The sequence below is a fragment of the Falco naumanni genome, chromosome 7 (genome assembly GCF_017639655.2).
Source record: "Falco naumanni isolate bFalNau1 chromosome 7, bFalNau1.pat, whole genome shotgun sequence".
Classification (NCBI taxonomy): domain Eukaryota; kingdom Metazoa; phylum Chordata; class Aves; order Falconiformes; family Falconidae; genus Falco; species Falco naumanni.
In genome coordinates this window covers 45,470,991-45,492,293 of record NC_054060.1, presented here as the reverse complement: position 1 = coordinate 45,492,293, position 21,303 = coordinate 45,470,991, and the positions used below count along the sequence as shown (strand labels likewise).

General features: G+C 51.6%; 1 protein-coding gene across 1 annotated transcript in view; it reads right to left on the bottom strand.

Moving 5' to 3' along the window:
* Window positions 1-20,893, bottom strand: part of ALX4 (ALX homeobox 4) — a 39,710-nt gene extending 18,817 nt beyond the window's left edge. Inside the window, exon 1 of the mRNA XM_040601947.1 lies at window positions 20,497-20,893. Coding sequence (XP_040457881.1) covers window positions 20,497-20,893 — 397 coding nt within the window. The remainder of the gene's footprint in view (window positions 1-20,496) is intronic.
* Window positions 20,894-21,303: the final 410 nt, after the last annotated feature.

Genomic DNA, 21,303 nt, shown 5'->3' with positions numbered 1-21,303 from the left:
TGTTCTCCACAGACAGGCTCTAGAGTTTTACACGCTTTGATGCACTGACCCAACATGGGGCCTTTGTCCTGCTCCCATCTGAGCTGTCACTAACTGTCAGCAGCTGCCCAGTCCACCCCTCTGCCTTACTTTAGTATCACCCAGTTCTCTCAGGGTTGCGTTTCCTTTAGAAAAAACTAGATGCAGCAAGGTTGCAAGGTTGCTCCTCCCCTGTTTGGAAGTTATCTCCAGCTGAGTTACATGACGATGGTGTTTAAGGTACCCAGGATTCAGCCCCCCTCCCTTCTCCAAGACTCATACCTGCAGCAGGGAAAGGTAAGCGCTGGGGAGCTCTGGGGCTGGTGGCAGGCAGTCCCATTCAGTGCCTGTGCAAACGCTGAGGGCTGCTCCGATGTGAGTAACAAATGAGGGTGATGCAGGGCTTAGGGCTAAGCTCTCACTCTGAAAGGAAGAGCATAAGCCTCCTCACTGGATGCAGATTTATGTATTCATCTTAACCTCACCCATGCCCTTTGGCCACTGCGGGGGTCTGAAGAGATCCCTTGCCTGAGCACTGCAAGACAAAACAGGGCTCTTCAGTGCAAGTTGTCACCTCCTCCAGAGTTTTTCCCCACAACCTGTCAGCACCTCCCTCTTCCCCACAACACACCCTGGACATTTCCCCTACAGTTCCCGTCCAAGGCTGGGCACTGAGCTGGGTATCTGCTCTGTCGGGGGGAGAGGGCACAGGTGCAACCTTCCGTGGTCTCAATGCATGTTGCCTTCCACATTAACCACACGCCAGGGGAGGTACCACCAGCTATAGCGTATGACAGCAGATATAAATCAGCCATCTAGTTAAAGGAGAGTGGCGGGATGCTCCTTCCAGCTGTTGGGGAAGACTGGTGAGGCAAAACAGCCTGAAGGGAGTTGAGCCTTGCTCTGATGTCTGGCTATGGCACAGTTTAATTCCCTGCTACCAGCCTGGAAAGTGATTCACCCCATCCTATGTGTCTGTGCCTGCCCAGACAGCATCCATGCCATCGGTCGGTTGGTTGGTCCATCAGTCTGTCTCTCTCAGCATTCTTCTGTCTGCTTTGCAAGAGCAACCTCTTCGCAGCAGTGGCAGCAATGCATTGCTGAAGTTCAGCTGCCTCCCAGAGGTGACTTCCAGTTGCCTGTTTTGTGCTGCTGGTAACAAGGCTGGAGCTGCAACCTGAAATAACCAGCAGAGCAGAGGGGCAGGAGGAGGTATATTAGAGTCATTTTGTCATGAGCTGAACAAGAACTCAGCTGCCTCTGCGTTATGGAATCCTGGTTCAAATTAGAGAGAGACAAACTTCAAAAGGCTTGCAGGCGTCTGAGAGGGCTCTGCCTAGCTAAAGAAGCCAGCCTGCGGCCCTAATCCAGCAAAGAGCTGCAGCATATGTGTGTCCCTGGACTACCCTTATGCTCAAAGTGAAGTCGTTATGTACTTCAGACGGGCAGTGAGACAAGCCCCAACAAATCCTCCCAGCACAGCTCCTGTGCTGCTCCTCGTGCTTCCCGATTTGGAGCCCCAGGTGCTCCCCTGAAGAAGAGCTGAAGACTCTGAGCCTGGATAAGATGCTGCGGCCGTCCCATTGCTACCCAAGTACAGCTCGTCACAGGGGGATTTGTGTGCTACCATTCTCGCTTGGAAATTGGAAAACACGAATGACAGGAAAGCTGGAATAAAAGCAGAAAACACCCTAAGCTGGCTGAACCTCATTGAACCACAGAAAGGGTTGAGTTTGAACATTGGGCCAAAGTTTGGGCCAGGTTATTTAACAAAGTAGTTCTGCTATTCTTCAGTTTTGTACAGCTGATTACTAAAGAAAGGCCCACACAAGGGAAGAAAAACATTCCGCCTTCCCAAACCTGCCCATTCTTGGAAGCACAGCTAAAACTTATTTCCATTCTGACTGCACATTGCAACTCAAGGCCGGCCAGGTCTGGGAATTGCTAATGTTCCTATTAGCACTAGGCTTTTAGAAGTATTCCAGAAAGAAATCAGGCTTCTGGCTATCAAACCCACCACTTCACAGTCACGGGGGCTGGGCAGCAGACTGGCACCAGCTTTCACAGGCAGGGAGAAAGAGGGCAGCAAAATCACAAACTGAAGCAAGAAGCAGCACAACCAAACTGGGAACTTGCCAACCAAGGAGGAAAACAAAGTAACTAACAGCAAACCTGACCGTGGCAGGTTGTTTCCCCCAACCTCCACACCCCTCCTCACTCCATTATTCAGGTCACCCACTGCAAAACATCTCCCTGCTGTGGGGTCACAGGAGGGGATGGTGCTGCAGCCCTACAGGATGCTGGTGCTGAGAGAGAGCGGGGAGCCTGGGCTCCTGACTGGGTCTGAGGGCAGCAGCCACCCCTGCTAGCCAGGGGCTGTCATCCTCTGTCCCCATGAGCCACCCATACAATACAGGGGGTGCACAGTGGCCTCAAGGTCTCGCTGACCACAAAAGCTGGTTGCGGGGGGGGGGGGGGGCACAGCTGTGCTGTGTGGCCTGGCTGTGAACTGCAGCGTGTCTACACTATAGCTGGGGAGAAAGGGCAAAGAAAGGAAAATCCATCTAAGACTGACTTGCCTGAAAACTCCAGTTGCCCCTTACACAGTCTAAACAAATATTTATTTAAATTACTTGGAACGTCCCAGTCTTCTTATATGTATCCCCAAAGAGTGTCATAAAACATCTACAAAAAGGATTCCGTTAACCTCTGCTGCCCTGTGTTAGAAGCACATATTTCAGCTCCAGTTAAACTGAAGTTTAATAAACTTTTGGCCTCTGTAGCCTCTGTAGAGGCCTCCTGCCTCTGTAGCAGCTGGTCCTCCCCTACCCCAGTCTGGCTCCAGGTCTATGTTCACCGCTGGCATCTGCCATGAAGAGCAGCCATCAAGGATGGGGAACCACCAACACTGTTCCAGCCTCCAGCAGGAGCCCACCATCAATTGTGGGATGCTACACTCTCACACCTTGCATTTCTTTCTGTTGGGGCCATGAGGAGGAGGGAGAAGATGTTTGCAACTCTCCCCTATTTCTCCTCAGCCCCAAAATGTAACCTCCAGCTTAGTGCACTTTTATCTCTGGAGAGTTAGGTCGATGTCCCTTGTATCACAGCAGAGAAGGAGCATGTTGCCTGTAGGAGCCAGGTTAATGTAAGTCTTTTGAATGATACCGATCGCTGATGCAAGCCTATGCCCTGGAAAATACTGGGAAACCCTGCTTGCTTCATGGTTGAAGCACAATGCTTTTTTCTTCCAAAAAATTTTCTATGTGTAGTTCAATAATTTCCTTTTAATGAAATTTTGCCAGCTTATCAAGGAGTAAAAATCATACTACATGACTTGGCCAATTACTCTCATGAGACATTTGTGCCAGAGACCAACCACAGGGTTTACAAAAGAAAGGGATGAAAATGATTTACAGAAGCAGTGAGGCAAAGGTTTATTGATAATGAGACACTAAGAGTAAATTGGGATGAATGTGCCCAAGATTCCTCTGGTAAATTAATAACGAATAGTATTTGCAGCTAGCAACTTACATTTTTCATTTTGAGCTGAGAATAGCAAGAGGCAGGGCAAATGACAGTTGTTAAGAAAAAAAAAATCCATTAGCTAGTACTGAGCAAGGAAAAAATCCACAGAAGTGTGCTCTTACTTGGGAAGGGGGAGTTGTGAATTGCTCAAAGGGTAAACTGTGCTTGTCAAGTAATTCAGAGCGCTATGCACTCCAAGGTCAGAGAAGGGAAAGGGGATTTCATTTCACTTGGGGACTGCTTCACCTTGCAACACATTTAACTGTCACCGAGGAGGAGGGGGGATAAAACAACAACAGAAGTAGGTTTGCACAAGCCAAGAGAATTTCTTTTTGTTTCTCTCTGCCTCTGTGGTTCACTTTCCTCCCCAGGCTGCACATGCCCAGTGAGCCACACTCCCACAGTGTCTGCCCACCCTGCACGTGCTCTCCAGCCACTCAGCCCTGACCACTGAAGTTACTGGAGTCTGGTCACTGCACTCGGTGGTGACCAAACCAGGCCAAGACATGCATCTCTCACCATCACTGAATTTCTTTATGAAGCCATTCTGGGACCAACTTTTTCTGGGGACAGACTGAACAGGAGATGTTTCCCCCTCATTCTGTTGTGGCTGTGGATGGCACCCGGACTGGTGTGGCTCCACTGGCACTAATGGACTGCTTCTGCCAACTGTGGGTGACCCCTGGCTGCTCAGCACCATGATTACGCCCAGCGCTGGGACCAAACATAGCTACCAGACACAGGAAGATGAGCAGTGAGAGCGCTGTGTGAAGGGCTTTTGTGCCTTTCCTCTTATTTATTTTCTAACATACTTCTTGCTTTCTGGGTCATCAGATGATATATACTGGACCCCTACCCCCAGTGAACAGTTCTCCATTTTTTTCTCATCATCCAACATATGAAGGCAATCCTTACTTACTGCATGACATCCACGCCCTGTTCAGCAGTGTCCTCTGGGCTTCCCACAGCATTCACTGAGTCATATCAGAACGTCACAGAGATATGCCTGAGCCACAACGAGCCCAGTGAGATGAGGCACCACTATTGCTCATGTTGTACCCATGGCAAACCAAGACAGAGAGCCACCAAATGCACAACAGCCACTCTGAGATATCTAAGCCTAAGCTTTAAAGAGCACTTAACATTGTCTAATATTCTTGCAGCTTGGAGCTGAAGGTCCTGTTGGCCTCAGCTATGCTTCTCAGATGCCCTGAATCATGCAATACCTTTGTATCATGGCCACTCAGTCCTAAGACCCCATTCACTCCAACACACTCCCCAGTCTTCAGACCAAGTTGCTGCCACATCCAGATTTCTTATCCCAGCATTCTGCTGCTTTCCCAGATACAGCTTCTCTCATGTCTGCAGTTACATCAACCAGTGTGCTCCCCTCCTTTGCCTGGGTCCGAGAAAGGCTGGACCATCTACTGGGGTAAATGGCCACTGCAAGAAGAGTGAGTTCAGACCTGGCCAGAAACATGCCCAGAACATGGGAAATCTTGCAGTGTGTTTAGGTGTGAAAATCAAAGCTGTTGCTACTGAGCAAGTGAGAGCCACAGCTTTTTAAGGCTTGTTCTTAGATAATATTTCAGAGGAGAGGCACAAAGCACATTTTCTACCCAAAGCCCAGCTCCACTGCAAGTCTGATGATCTTGCTCCACAGCACAGTGCACCAGAACTTATGAAAAAGGACACTGTCAGATTTTTTTCTAAACTGGAGAAAACAAAAATGTGCTTAGTTTTAGCTACATTCTTGGAAACAGCTTAATTGATTCAGATGAACTTTAAAAAAAAAAGTATTATAAAAACAGCCAGAGGCAAAAAACTGCTGTGGGAGCTTTCAGGCCATATTGTTAAGTTTTGATTAAGTTAGAAGCAACTGGAGGCAGGATTTTGGTAGGAAGTGTCAGGCAGTTAACACAAACAACAGTGACTCTGGTAACATACTTCCTAACAGAGAACAAAAAAATCATGAGCCTTGGAAACAGTGAAGCTCCCAGAGCACAACTAATTCTCAGCAGAACTGGATGATTACGTGAAAGATGATGACCATGAAAATCAGCCTAAATTAAAAACTGTATCCACATCAGCTGAGCTCATGCCCACTTTTGTGTTTGTTTCGAGTTAACATTCCTGGATGGGGTCATATTGACATGAGTGACTGCAAATGTCAAGTAAACATTAGCAAATATTTACAGAAATCATCTTTAGGAACTCGTGAAAAGGAGTATTTACCCCAGAATCCTACTTCTGCCAACGATGATCATCCAACCAGGGAACAGAAAAAACTCTTATCTCATGTGTCTACCGTGTACCACTCACCACCACAGATCACCTTCCAGCAGCCTACTCCTTGCACCGATTGACGCACACACACAATCTGCTGACCAAAGATTACTCACCAACATCATCCCAACAACACTCCTGGGTCCCAGACAGACCTTGAAAAATCATACCTTGCTTACAATTTGCAAATATAATGCAGGGGGAGTTCATTCCTCATGCCCCCTGTCTCTGAAAATACTCTCTTAGGGGAGCCCTTGTTTTGGGAGATTTCTAATTTACATGAGGGTGTCTGTGTCCTGACACAGCCCCCAGCTCAGGTCTCTGCCTAAAGAAGACGCCATCCCTACACCAGTGCCACAACCAGAGCTTCCGTGTTTAAAAGTTGCCTTTTCTAGCAGGGTGGGAAGCAATGGGAAGCCTCAACAGCACGTGGGAAAATGTGACTGTAGGCAGGATGGCCTAGAAAGGAGAATAAAATACACAATCATAAAACGTGGGTTGGAATCAATACATGTCACAAGCGCCGGTCTGAAAGGTACATAGAGTTTCAGAGTTTCCCAGCTGAGAGTAAGCGAGGGCCCTTTCCACCCGCTCCGTCTTCCTCCATTCTTTAGAAGTACACCTGTCTGCAAGGGTCTGGGAAGAATGAAATTTGGGAAGAACAGATAACCAGTTTCCAATGTCTGCGAACACGCAGCATTAGTGGGGCCACAAGGCACCGGCTGGCCTCAGCCTCAGCATCGGCTTCCCAAAGCATCCCCAGCTCTCGGGCACAGAGCATCTGCAAGGAAAGCTGCTGGGGGCTGCAGCGCGCTGCTGTCTCCTTCCTTCTCATCTCAGACCAGGCTTCCCACACACTGCCTTCCCAGATTTACTAGCTCACCATACAACTGGGTCGTGATTTTGCAAACTTCATGAGAGGCAAACATGCCTGTACAAGAATGTGTGATTTCTGCTGCAATTCATTTTGTTCATAACACTCTCAAGAGAAGTTATACAGTCAGATGTAACAGATGTAAATAATGGGGCTCCAAACTACAAAACTCCTTCAGGGAACACGGTTACGAGGTTGTAGCTTCCAGCAAGCCAGGGTTTTAGAGACAAGGTTTTAGTGCTAGAGGCAACTGTGGAAGTTCTCCATCCCAAAGAGGGGGTCAGAGAGCCCCTGTGCTGCACCTGCCAGTACTGAGAGGCTTGCCTGGAATTAGGGACTCTGAGTATTTGCAGCTTGTGTCCTCTGTTTTCCAAAGCAAGGATGTAGCTACCCGAATCAGCTTAAATCAAACCATTCTTCCCCATTGACACCTCCCACAGCTGACGAAGGCAAGGCTTATAAACAGGGCTAGCACAACTACTATACAGTCCAATTTGATTCAAACTAGTACATGCTAGTCTAAATAACCTTCCCCTGTAACTCACTCCTTTGTAAAATAACTCCCAGCTGAGAGGGATGGGGAATATGTGTGTGTTTGTGTGTGTAACTTTGTTAAGAACATGATCTGACATAAACAGAAAGGAAAACTTGGGTGTTCCGTCTCCTGTCAGTAGATGTTCAGATGCTACAGTAAGAAGCTCTACAGGTTATTGCCAGTCGGGGACAGGCTGGAAGCCAGTGTGTCATCTCTTTATTTAATGGTTCTTGACCCAAGGAGAAAGCTCTGCCAGGAGAGCTGGGGCTGTGGAAGGGGTGGCCTAGTGCAATATCCCTTCATGCAGGAGACAACAGGGCAAGGAATGGGCCCTGCTGAATTCCACCATGGTGCTACGCTGCTAACACCGCCACACTGCTGGGTCCCCTGCTCACCCCTGGCCCCTGCTCCGGGTGTTCCTAGCCTGCTCTGGATGTGCTTCAAGCAGTATTCGGTGCCTTCATCTGCCGGTTTCATTGGCTTGCCCATGCTCACACAGCTGTGTCAGTACTTCTGGCATGGAGCTGAGCAAAAGGGAACTGCTTCACTCACCATCACCAGGCACCCCTGCAAAACCACCCCCTGCTCAGCCTCCTGCCAGCAGAACCCAGACCCATGGACCTGCTTCATATCAGACATACAGGGAGGAAGAGTGTCAGGGCAATCCATTTAGCTACCTACATACTCATATTGCATTTTTCTGTTGGGCCATTTCCATAGAGCCAACCCAAACTGACTGTGCTCCCACTGGGATGCCACTGCAGGCTTTCAGCTGCTGCTCCCTTTCCTTTTGACCCCCTGAGAAGGAGTTCTCAGCAAAGTTTTTAGTTTTAAGGAAATCTGTAGGCTAAACCAGGCCATTCCCTATTTTTCTCCAGTAGGGAATTAATTCCTGTCGGATTTAACATCCACAGCTGTATTCTTGGCTTTTGGGACCCACTCAGTTTCCCTCATAACTCCTCCTGGAGCTCTTATGTGTTAATGCATGTATGTGGTCACTGCTACACACCACAGATTATCTGCTTTGGGCTCCTAATCTCCCCATCTCCATGGGATGTGCAATCAGCCAGGTTTCCACACGTAAGCCTACATCAGAGAACGTGCATGCTGCCTGAGGCAATACTTGCATTTGGTTTTCTCTAGAAAAAACTGAGCCCTGCCACTTGATTTTTGCAGAGTCCAGATGAGCCGGACCAGAGCACATCAAATGGCCCAAATCTATGAACTTCTTGCAAGGAGTGTGCTATGTTTCCTGGCTAGTGTCTGAAAAGGAGAACTGGGATCAGACTGCACTTTCCCTTTCTACTCCTCTAAGTCATTAAAATCAACAGAATAGACAAAGGGATGGATCAGTCCTGGTCTTTTTGTCGTTCTCTTGGAAAGTATCAGGGGGATGATTCAGTTGCCCCCTCATCAGTTTCTGGTTCTGTGCAAAACACACTGTAGTCTCGCAGATGCTGACATGGGGCAGCTAGATACCAATGCCTTGAGGAGCAACACTGGGAGACCAGGCAGTGTAAATGGGGGCATCTAGGCCAAGCAAGTGGTTCAATGTCTCCTCCCAGCACCAGCCAAGCTTCCCCTCTTCACCATCCATAGGATGCTGGGTATCTCCTACTGCATTTACTAACATCTGACAAACCTGCTGAAACACTTTGGCCTCAAAGCCTCTGTCCTGTTGCACACTCTTCATCTCTAGGTCCCCAAATATGGTGAAAAATTCATCCCTTAGAAGCTTGGTTGCAATCACAGCCTCTTGGTTCCTTTTTGGGTAAGCTTCAGGTCATTTTCTAAAGAAATCCATAGCTACCAACAAATATTGTCTGGCAGATTCCATCTCAGGCAAAGGCCCAACAACATCAACAGCAATGACTCGCAGTAAGGTCCCCAGGAGGCACTGCTCAGTAGGGTTTCTCCCCATCTTTGGGGACCCACTTTTGAAATACAACACATGCAAGAAATGCATCACATTTCCTGTAGTAATTTTCCATCGTCTATCTGCATTTTTGTCAAAACCAGTTCTCTCTTGGCTTGACTAAGAATTTTGCAAGCTCAAGACGTCCAACGGTTTTGACATCATAATGAAACCCCAGAACCTCTTTTCTGAGTGTTTTGGGTGTAACGAGCTCTCATGAGTACTCATCACCCATTGTTTTATTTCCCCATCTCCTATACAACAGTTAGGCTTTAAATTCCAAGCCTTCCCACCATGACCAGAGAGCTTTTGAGTCGCTAGTCTGAAGAAAGTCTATACTGAAAAGCTGACACGGTCGCCAAATGAGGTCGTTTTTTTCAATCACACCTTGTTTTGATATTGGGAGCCTTTCTGAGGGACAGTTCTAGCTCCTCGACCTCTGCTTTTGAGAACCTATATATACTGGATGAAGCAAGAATGTTTTCATTCCTGCAGGTTGTGAAAGAAAGGAGGAAAAAAAAGGATGCAGTCTCAATCTTTTCTCGCTGTCCAGCTGAGGGAGGTGTCTGCCCTCAAAAAGGCATTTGAACAAGGTGCTGGCAGAACTAGCCTTTGGTGACTATGGGCTCGTGTCAGTGCTATCCCCACCCCACGGGCAGCCTCAGCTGTGTTCAACAGAAACTGCGTCAGCTCCAAAAATGCCCAGCTGCCCTCCTCCGGCCACGGAGGTAGCTTTCTCTTTTCAGAAGGAGCATGTGGAGCTTTTGTAATCCTGGCAAGTCTGCAGCTGAGCCTCCAGCAGCAGAACCGGTGCCCTGCAAGGCCAGGCAGGCTGACAGTGCCATGCTCCCCTGGCACTAGGGAAGTGCTGCCTGGCCACCCCGGGCTGAACGTTTGGTCAGCATTACGCCTCTTTTCAACAGTTCACCTTCAATTCAACAGTTCAATTTCAGATTAGCAGCCTCAAGCTCGTGACAGCCTGTTTATAAAACATTACTAGTTCCTATTAAAGATTTCACCATACGCCAGGATATCCTCAGCTATAATGCAGGGACAGGGTGGCTGGCTGTGCAATACCTGCTGTGTTGGTCTCTCGAGGGAGGGCTGCCTTCCACAGGTGATGGGAGACCCATGCTACAGTTCGCTATGGACTTGTGCTAACATGAACGCCATTTTCACCTCCAGATACCCACTATGGAAACCAAAATGAACCTAGTAAGGCATATCCCAGATATTATCTATTAATAGTAAGGCACAAGCACCCTTTGATTAATACATTACACAGCAAAGCTCTTGCTGGCCTTTTTTTCTAACCAGGACAACAGAGGAGGTCCAAGAACTGGCTGCAAGCTCAAAGAGACAGCTCAGGGGCCTGCCCATGGAGGCAGGCGCTGCAGATTGCCCAAACCTCTCTTTCACATGAGCCATGTCTTCAAAGGAAAACACTTCAGGCTGAAAGCCCTGGTGCTCACTCCCAGGTCCCAGCCAGTGATGTACATGCTGAGTGTTCGTTCATCTCCCACCTTATACTATGTTAAGCATTTTCCTGGATCCCAGTGGTCCAGTCTCCCGTATGCATGTTTGCACATCAAGGACACTTTCCCCAGTCCCTGCCTCCCCTCATACCCATGGGGTGGCTCCATTTTGGATTATCCCATCATCTCCCTCTCTGTCTAGTTTTAATTACCAACGGCAGTATCTGAATGAGCACCTGCGATGCCTTTAAATTACACAGGCGATAAACCCCTCTCTTGCTGCTTGGGCTTAGCCCTCTCTCTGAAGTGGACCGCTGCCAAATGCAGGCAAATAGGTTATTCAACCAAGAACTCCAATTTTTGCTACCAAGGCCAAGGTAAAGGGGATTTCCAGTAAAACCAGCTACAAAAGTACCCTTCCCAAAAGCAAACTAATTAAAGGCTACAAGGGAATAGCAGGGTTCTCTGAACACCAACTTAATATCCAGCCCTGGGCACCACAAAGCCTTGCTACAGCCTCAACTCTAATTTAAAACCAGCATCACCCAGCTTTGCATGTGCAGCTTCAGTTCCCCTTGCTTTCTGAGGTGAGTTTGGGCCTTTCAGTAGACTTTTATGAGGCTCTGTCCTGACTAGCCGTATATTTATAACAACCCTCTCTGTGGATATTTCCCTTCCCTACCAGAGCCGCACTTAACCGAGCTGCTGCACTCATGTTTGATGTTGTAGATAATCCCCCATTGCTTTCTATCCTGCATAAGTTCCTTTTCCTAATAGCTTGAAGTGGTATGAACTGGACGGAAATACTCTTCTCTCTAGCACAGGACCTTACACCTATATAAAGCAACAAGCTTTCCGACTTCTGTTCAAGGGCTGAAATGCAATATTTAAGCTCTGCCATAAATCCCACAGCTTCATGGAGCGTTTCTGGCCTCTTGCACAATCTGCCTAAGTGTCTAGCAATTGGTCCATCGGCTATTTATTTTGGAAGTCCTCACTGGCATCTGGAGATGTGAGGAACACAAAACGTCTGCAGGTCCTCTGCCAATTTAGGTGGGTCTCTTCTTCCTCTTGCCCTCTAGCATTTGGCTGTGTCCTGTCTAGCTCAGACTGATATCTGGCTCCAATCTGCTTACGAGGTTCAGACCAAATCTTGATAAGCCAGGTTATGTCTATAACGCAGTGCTTCTCAGCTCTCAGGTATGGGTCCTTGCCACAGCTGTGCTCCTGACTCCACTCCAGGATGAGGTCTGGGCATGCACCATCCCAGAGAAGGCTGGAAAAGAACCACATGGTGCTCCAGAATGTCTCAGAGCCTGACCTGATAAACCAAAGACCAACACCGCGATCCAGGCTACAGAACGTACCCCTGCACCAGCGTTTGGTCTCAGGCTCTTCTCTGTGAACAAGCGCTGCAGGGCAAGGCTGTTCCCGGCTCCTCTTTCCAGCCAGTCACATGATGGGAACAGACATGTGTCAGCCTCCCATGGGGTCCTTTCTCAAGTGGCATTGCTGGGGTTGGAAAAATCCGATGCTGTGGGCCTCCCTTGTGCTTGCACTACAGAGCACAGGCACTGGAAATGGCCAGTCCTACGGGTGACCCAAGCCCCGCTTGGCAGACCCAAACAGCCTGAGACCAACACCAGAGATGGTACTGGTACCCTGGTGAGCCTTTGGTTTCCTTTTTGAGATAGTTTTCTATTCTTTCCAAAACCTTGCTGTGGCTCAGGCCTCCTTTTAAATTTCAGGCTGAATAATATTTTCCCATTTCCCCTGTTTCATAAAACACCTTCTGGCCTGTGTCACATGCGTTCCCCAGCAGAGTCGGGGTCTTGCAGCTGGGCCTTTGGATCTCTCTGGGCACTGTCTGATTGCTTCTGACCCTTTCTGGGAAAATTTCCTATATTGCCCTCTCACCCTGTGCACAGTTTACAACTTTGTTTTGTTTTGATTTGATACTGGTGTGAATTCCTTTCACTTTCCACTGCTCCTGATTAGTTTAGATGTCTGCAAGCACCTTTGTTATCTGATTCCTCTTACATCAAAAGAATGAATACAGTTCCCCGTTTCCCTCTTTGGAAACTGCATCCTACCCTGACACCAGTGTTACCACTCCCAACTGAAGCAGGCAGCCAACATCTGAAGTCCTGAGGAGGCAGCTTCCACTACAGGCAGGACCTGATGAGACCTGAGGTATTTCTTTTATGCAGCAGTGCTCGCACACAAAGCCCTATCTCCCTAAACACAACAGCAATCAGATAGAAGTTATTTCGAGACATTACACATTTCTTTCATTTCCCCCAGACAGAAGCTTGCCAAAAATGTTTGTTCTGTCTCGTCTTCAGGTCCCTCATTTCCCATTGACAGTACTTCTGTGGTGAGCCTCGACTTTCTGGTGACTCCCTCCTTCTGGTTTCATAGTGTTTTCAGACTTTCGCTGAATAAAGGCAGTTGCTATCTTCATAAGCCCTACAGAGTTTTCACCCAGCCTCAGCATACAGCATGTCTATCAGCAACTAAACCAGTTTACCTTCCAGGCTCCATCACCAGCTGAAAACCTACTTGCCTTGCAGCTAATGAACACGGTTCTTGCTAATAAAGAGTATATTTAGAAATAATACTGATTCAACAATCTGTTTCCAGCAAGCAGATTAACTGCAACAGGATAAACCCTTAAACTGCATCTTCACTAGAAAAGAATGATCAGTTGTAAATAGCCGTTTAACTGTTGAGTTAGGCGATGCAATGGTCTTTGATCTGTGCAGAAAAGGAGAGGCCACAGCTCATGACATACCAGCTTGTAATGGCTAAATCCTGCTGGAACTTGAAGATAGCAGCTACTACATGTTGAATCACAGCTATTCTCAACAGAGAGAGAAAAATTTTTATGCTGGTGGATTCATAGTTACATAGTCCATAAAATCAGTTGCAGGCCACCTTCAATATTAGTGCTGAGTCTGCCACTGCTCATCAGTCACCCAAGATATCTCCTCTTCTTCTTCCCCTGCCTCTTCTCATTCATCTCTGTTCCTTCCTCCACCCACCCCTCTCCCCGATTCCTCACTGACCCGTCTGTTTCTCTCTCATCAAAAAAAATCACCCTAGAAATATCGTGGTGATCACAATTGCTCTTTCACATCATGTCTGCGTATGTGACAGTCTAAATACGAAGACGATTTGCAAACATGAATGAAAACACAGCCAAGCAGATTCACCAGTATGTGTAATAACATTGATTCATCTGAACTTACACAGAAAATAAAGTGGAGGACATTCATCTAACATATGTAAGTAGCTTTTTTCCTTTACTTACAAACTTTAATTTACAAGTTCAGGCAGCTGAGAGACATCTAACTATGGTAAATTACTCTAACACTTTATTCATATGAAATGTTCCCATCTCTCTCTTAATAAATGTTTCTTGAGTCACAGGGGTCCTGTATTAGCTACATTACTGCTCAGGCTTCTCCTGATTCAGAATTATTTCTCTTCTCCCTTTGGAAGTATCTACATGAAGATATTAGACTTATGCTCTCCAAGCTGATTAACAATTGAGATTTTTTTTTTCCAGATGTGTAGGAGGAATACCTCAGAAACATACAACTTTTAGGGCAGGCATTTCTCAGAATTTTTTTAAATGGAGTGACCAACCCATGTCTTGTGTTGCCCAGTATAAGTTGCCCACCCTGATGAGTTGATTTTTAAAGATTAAACCATTAATGTGGATTGCCAGGTTAAGCCTATTTTATGTACCGAAAGACATGAGCATACGAGAACACACCAATTGCTACAGCTTCTTGCACCAAATGAAGACCTGGCTGTCAAAAACACTAAGTTCATTCCCCTCCAAAATGAAACACAGGACCTCTGCTCTGTGAGTTTTCTGACTCTGGTTGTGGGCTCCTCCTCCAGCCAGCTGAGAGCCTTGGGAAGGTCACACTGATGCCACTGAGTTGTGGCAGCTTCACCTTGCACAAGCAGCTCACAGGTTCTGAGTCTCAATATTTCCAGCTGCAAAATGGGAAGAAAAGTCTCTTCCTGCCACACGATGCACCATGCTTTTTACCTGAGAATTGCTAAAGCTACCCAAATGCCCCGAATGAAGTGGCTTAAGGACTCCAGTGAGCAAAACTGGCTGAAGAGCTGGGAACTAGGGTGACCAAATGGACAGGGCTGTAGCTGAAGATGTCCTTTTGAGCAGACCTTGGCTCCGAGCCTCCCAGACATCACCTCCCTCTTACAAGGGAAACTCATCATGACTTTGAACGCAGGGCTTGGAAAAGGAATAAATCTTTAAGGTCTGAGGGATTGAAGTCCGCACATTAGCTCCCCTTAAACCCTGAGTGCATTTAACTTGGGAGGTTAGAAACCACAGCCAAAGAAATCTCTTTTGATTCACAACTTGTTTTGAGCAGTCACCCATAAAGCAGCCAGTGAATCACTCCAGCCAGTTAGTCATGCAACCACACTGAATGTACACTCAAAAGGCTGCACAAAATAAACAGCCTGCAGCCCCAGATAACACACACACAGCTCATTTGCGCTATCTGGCATCGGCATATATTGTTAATAGGACTCCTACACCAAACCCTTAGGAAAAGACGCACTCAGTAAGCATCTCCAAATCTCTCTCCCCATCAGTATTTTTCTCGTCTGCTTCGCACTGTGTTGCTTTAACAGAGACTAGTAAAAGTTTTAAGACTCTTTCTCTCTCCTTCCACACCCTCCTTGTTGCTGGTAATGTCCTGCTGGGGTTACAAGCCTGCACCGCAGAAGCGTAGGGCCAAAGTGGAGTTAATCCCCATCAGCAGCGGACAAATCGAAAATAAACAGCTCCAGTGCGAAAAGACATCTTCCTGCAAGGGGGGAGAGGCAGGAATACAGGGGAAGGGAGGCTCCTGGTCCTTTGACACATGAGCGTTATAAACAGCTCGGGTCAGGAATCCTATAAAAGCCTCCAGCCAGATGGACCGGCCAAGTCAAGAGACGCGCAAAACATCTTCGGAAGAGCCGCGAGTAAGTCTCGCTGCGAGCCGGGGAGAGCGGCGTGAGCCCTACCTTCGCCTCCTGCTCCCTGAGGAAAGCCCGCAGGTTCCCGCGGAGGAGATCCCGCACCTCCGAGTGCCTGTTCAAACAGAGGCTTAGCCAAACTCCTGGCGAGAGCTCCCTCCCCTCCCTGGGAGGGTGCCGGAGCCCTTGAATGGCAGATCTGGTGGCCCTATTGTGGGAAAGAGAGGGCGATTGCCAGGGCGGCGTCAGCAGCGCGCCGGGAGCGGCGGCCGAGCGCGGCCGGGCAGCGGCCCGCGGCACCCGGGAAGGGGCCGGCCCCGCCGCCCGCTCGCCTCTGCTCACCTCTCCCGCCCCGGGTGCCCGCCAGGGTCCCGGCCCCCCTTGCCCTTCCCCGCCCGCGCCTCTCTCCCGCACTCCTCTCCCCTTGCCGCTCTCCTGTTGCCCCCCGCGGGAGGCAGGGCAGCAGCATCGCCCCCGCCCGCACCCCCGCACCTCTCCCCGCCGGGGTGCGCGGGGGGCCGAGCACACCCCGCCGGCGCTCTTCTCCGCGGGGAAAGGAGCTTGGCCGGGAGCCCAGATCAAAGCTACAGGGAGAGGAAGGGGAGGCAGGACCGGGACGGCCGCCGGAGCCCAGGACCACTCCCAAAGCCCTCTGCATCCCGGGCCGCTGGCGGAGCCGCTCCTGCGGGGATGCACAGCGGGGCGGGGGAAACACACGATACACCGTAACGCTCCCAGACACCGGTGCGGGGGTCACGGCATCGCCCCGCAAGAATCCCGGGGAGAGCGCACGGCCCCGGGTACCCCCTCTCGCCCCGGGCTGGGGCCTGCGGCCGGAGCCGGGGGAAGCAGGCAGATGCCGCCGGCGCTCCCCGGCGCACGGCGAGCTCTGCAAAGCCCCTCGACATCGGCGGGGGCTCCACGCCGCTCCCGGGGAGCCCCGAGCGCCTGGCAGCCAGCGGTCTCTCCTGGGAGGCGGAGCGGGGACCGCCAGCGAGCTCGTTCCTGCCGTGCCTGCAGTTTACATTGCACTGGGGGGAGGAGGAGGAGGAAAAATGCATTAAAACTGTCAATTTGAAAAAGCACACAGCGAGCCGCTGATTCCTACGGCAGTTGCTTTCTGCACTTCTGCTAATAACGCACTTTAGGCTGCACTTTTTATTTGCTCGCTAAATAATAGAAATGGTCGTTATTTGCATAACCGGGCACTTAAAGAATTTCCTCTATTAGAGAAAACCTGTTTCCTTTCTCCTGTTTCCTTTGAGCAAACATCCCCATCACATTCGCCTTCACTCCGCAAAGGATTTTTTTCCCAGCCCGTCCTTCTAGACAGCAATATACATATATATTTGTGTGTGTATATGTATACATATGTTTCAAGACGTATAACTTCCTTCAGCTCCACACAGTAGAAATGGCAAGTCAGATTACTACAGCACATAAATCATTCGAAAGCTTTTTCCCCTCCTAAGCCAAGATATATATAGCTGTTCTTAGAGCTTTTATTTCAGATTTTGGCTTTAATTGCCGGTGCTGGGCTGCGGGATAACCCGTACCCCGATTTACGGCTGGGACAGCGGGGGAAGCCGTGCGAGGCCGCCGGCCTGTCGGCAGCGCACAGGCAGGGGGGGCGAGCGGCGGGGAGGCGGGGAGCCCCGCCAGGACCCCCCCGGGCCAGCCCGGCAGCCGCCGCTCCGAGAGGGCCGAGCGGAGCCCGGCGCCCGGTGCCACCAGCCCTGCCAGCAGCCAGGCTGGAAGCGCTCCGGCGACTGCCGCTCGTGTCCGCCGTGTATTTACGGCAGCAGCTCTCCCTGGCCTATATTTATCCTTACAATGCAATGGAAAGGCTTAGATCTAGAAATAGAAGCCGAAAGCAATAGATGGCAGGCACGGGCTTTTTATAACTCAAAACGACTTCTTTATTAAAGAATTTAAATGATTTTTTTTTAAAAAAAATGAGGGGTACACCCTCTCCCACCGGCTCGTTACGTGCCCGCCGTGCCTCCCGCCGGCCCGGGCCCCGCCGCTCCGCTCCGGGCTCTCCCGGGGGCTCTACAAGCCGAAAGACGGGGGCGAGCGGCGTCCCCCGGGCAGTGCGGGGAGCGTCCCGGGCGGGGGGCCCGCTGCAGCTCCGGGCGCGGGGCTGGGGGAGCCGGCCGCTGAGGCACTCACTGCCCGGCGGGAGAGCCTGCCGGTTTATCGGCCTAGAGTTTTGCGTGGGTTTTCCCCTCTTTTGCGGGAGGAGGTGTTGTTTTTAAAATTGAGGGACTTAGGGGCACGGCGCCCCGCCACCCCAGCATCCTTCTCAGTCCCGGGCAAGCTGGAACGCGGGGAGCCAGCGGCCCCCGCTGCCTCCGCGCCGCTTCCCCGGCCGCACAAGGCGCACACGGGCAGCACCGGCACCGGCGCGGCCGCGGTCTCGGCGGGAGGCAGCGGGCAGCTGCCCGCTCCCCGAGCGAGACCTTCCCGTAACTGGCCACCCGCCCTGCGTCCCGCCCGCTGCGCAGCAGAAGGACGGCGCTCCTGGTGCCCGCTCTCACCCACGCCGAAGGCATTTACCCGGACTCGGTGGTAATCCCGGTCCCTGGAGCCGGGACAAAGCCTGCGCCCAGCGCGGTGCGTTCAGCCCTTGGGGGGAAGGTGGAGAGGCGCCTACGGGTGCTGCAGTCGCTCTGCGAACCCCCGATCTGGCTATTATTAGCGAGTCTCTCTCTTCAATCATTAACAATTATTATTATTATTATTGCTACTAATTATCCCTGCGGATCCATGTGTCTTTTATTACAGCCCATCGTCCCCAGCCACATCACAAGGGGCTCGCACCGATCGCGGGTCTGGGCCGGGCCGGGCCACCCGCCGACGACGCAGGGCTCCCGCTGGAGCCAAGCCCGGAGCCCCGCGTGGAAATAAATCGGGGGCGGGGGGAGAACGGGGCGGGAGGGGGCGACCCCTGCGGTGTTAAGGAGAGTGATAAACTCGTGTGCCTCTGCCGGGGGTTGTAATGTGTCATCACAGGCTAAGCCGGTGCCCTGGGCTTTGCAACCTACAAAGAGAAGACAACCGGTTAGCAGGACGGGGTGGCAGGACCGGGAAGGCACCGGGGCTCCCCTGCGCCCCCACTTCGCCCGGAGGGAGCGGAGAGCGTGCTTGTCCTCGCGGGGCTGCCCGGCCCCACCGTGCCCTTTCCTCGTGGGCCCGGCCTGGCCACAGAAGGCCTCAGCGGATGCGGAGCGGCCCTTGGCGCCGTCGCGGGACTGTCCGTCCGCGGGAAAGGGGCAGGGAACGGAGGGAGCGGGGGAGAGGGAGAGAACCCCAGCCTAAGCCCCGGCCGGAGCCCTCCTGCCCCACTCCGCGGCCCGGCGGAAAAACACCAGCGGGAGACGGGCTGTGCCACCGGGTGAGGGCCGGGCAGAGCGCCGCCCGAGGTGGGGGGACAGGGATGACCCCTGCCCGGCCCGGTGGAGAGCGGGCAGCGCGGCCGGGACTGAACGCCCTCTCCCCGGAAAGGGAGTCACCTGTGTGGGGAGGGACCGGGTCTGCGGACCGAGATTCGGGGACAGGGAGGGGTGCGGGGACACCTTGGCTGCAGGCAGCGGGTGACCGACGGAGCCTGAAAGCGGTCCGGCATGTCGGGGTTCGGGCGGTGGGCAGGGGAAAGGCGCTTCTGCCTCCTTTTGAGTCTAGATATGGGGGAAAGGGGAACTAAAGAGCAAAGGGCACCCAAAATGACAGCGAGAGCCTAGAGGTGGAATCGCCGGCCTGACCCGGGCCTCTCCCGGTTTCCCCGCGCTCCCGCTCCTCAGTGACCGCCCGTCCTGGGGGCTCCCTGGAGAGCCCGGCACGGCCCTGTCGTTGTCCCTGCCCGGCGGGGTCACGGTGGACCGGCGGATTGAGGACGGGGACATGGCTGCCCCCCATCAGCAGCGACCCGCTGAATCCAGGCCGGGGCAGTCCCGCTTTCCCCGGGAGGGAGAGGAAGAAATTTCGTTTCCACTTCCCTTTTCTTCGGAAAAATAGTTGTGGGGGATTTAGTTGTTTGGTTGTTGGCTTTTTTACTGTGGCTTTGGGGGGGGGGGGGGTGTATTTTGTTTTGGTTTTTTCCTTTTCCCTAATTGCCTCGATACAGCAGAATCCTCGCGAAAAAGCCTTTTAAACGCGCGTTCGGAAGCGACTTGGAAAGCGACCCCATTCCAGGCTGTCCTGCCGAGCGCCAGCGCAAGGGAGTGTCTTTAATTGCCGCTAATGACCCGCGGAGAGGATGCGAGTGGGTTATCTGCAGCCGAGCAGAAATCAATTAGGGGAGAAAGTGAGAGCCTGGAGAGTGGGAGACCGTTACAGCGGAAAGTGAAGATTTCGGCGAACTTTTCCAGAAATTCTCCCTCTGGAAGAGGGTCCCCGAAGAGAGTATTTTGCGCAGCCCGGCGGTCCGCTCTTTCTTTCTCTTTCTGTTTCTCTCCCGCTTTACTGCGGATTTCCCTGCATTGCTCAAGAGCCAACGCTTTGCGGGGGCGCATCGGCCCCGCTCAGAAATTACCATTACAACCACCGCAAAGCGGGACAGGGGGAAAGGCGGCTTCCCGCGGGCACGGCGGGCTCCAGCCCCGGCTGCGGGGGAAGGTACTCGGGGGGCCCGGCGGCCCCCGCCGCGGCAGGACGGGGAGCGCCGCTCTGGGCCGGCAGCACTGCTCGGCGGGCCGGTGCGGGGCAAGGTCTCCTTGACCCCCGGAGGACTTGTCCTGCCGGGCAGCCACCCTCCCAACAGCCCTTTCCCTCCCCCGGGAGGCCCTTTCCAGCCCCGGGCGTCTCTGTCCGGTGTCGCACGCGGTGCTTCCCGCGCCGTACGCCAAGGACTCACCGTAACAGGAGACCTGCAGAGCTCCGTTGTGGCCGCTGCTCTCTTGCAGCTTGAGGTTGCTCTCCGGGGGGGTTTTGCAGGGGCCTCGCTGCATGTAGAGGTGCGGCGGCTGCTGCTGCGGAGGGTATTTGTTAAAGGAGGCCGGAGTCCCGGCGGAGCCGGGAGCCTGCACGCTGCCATCCAGGGACTGACATTCCTGCTGGCTGTAGCGGCTCCGGCACTTAGTGCTGCTGTCACCAAAGCCTTGTCCTTTGCTGGCCAGGAAAGTAGGGCTGAACTTGTCACTTGCTTGAAATGCCCTAAAAGGCGAGGAGCCTTCTGTGCCCTGGGAGGCTGCGTTGTAGTACGAATCCATGGCAGCCGGATCACAATAAGAAACACAAGTATCAGCATTCATTCCTAAAATTAAAAGGCCCGAGTGTCCTTAATGCGCTTGGAGGGGCACCAGGAACCTCTCTTTCTCTCTCTCGCATAGACACACACTCACAGCTGGGCCAGGGAGCTCTAAGAGGATTCAGATGTTCTTGAAAGCTGACCAGATCTCCAAACCCCCTTAAGATCTCGCACAGTAAAAGGGGTCTTTTTCTTTCCCTCCCTCTCTCTCTCTCTCACACACACACACTTGCCCTCCGTCTCTCCCTTCAAACTATCTACACTCTAAAGAGGCTCTTCTCCGCACTTCCCCCCCAACACATTGGAGAAAAAAAAAAAAAGGAAAAAAAAAAAGAAGAGAGACCTCTCCCCCAATTACTATGTAGATGATGACAGTGGAGGGGAGGGGGCCCAGGGAAGGGGTGTGTGTGTATG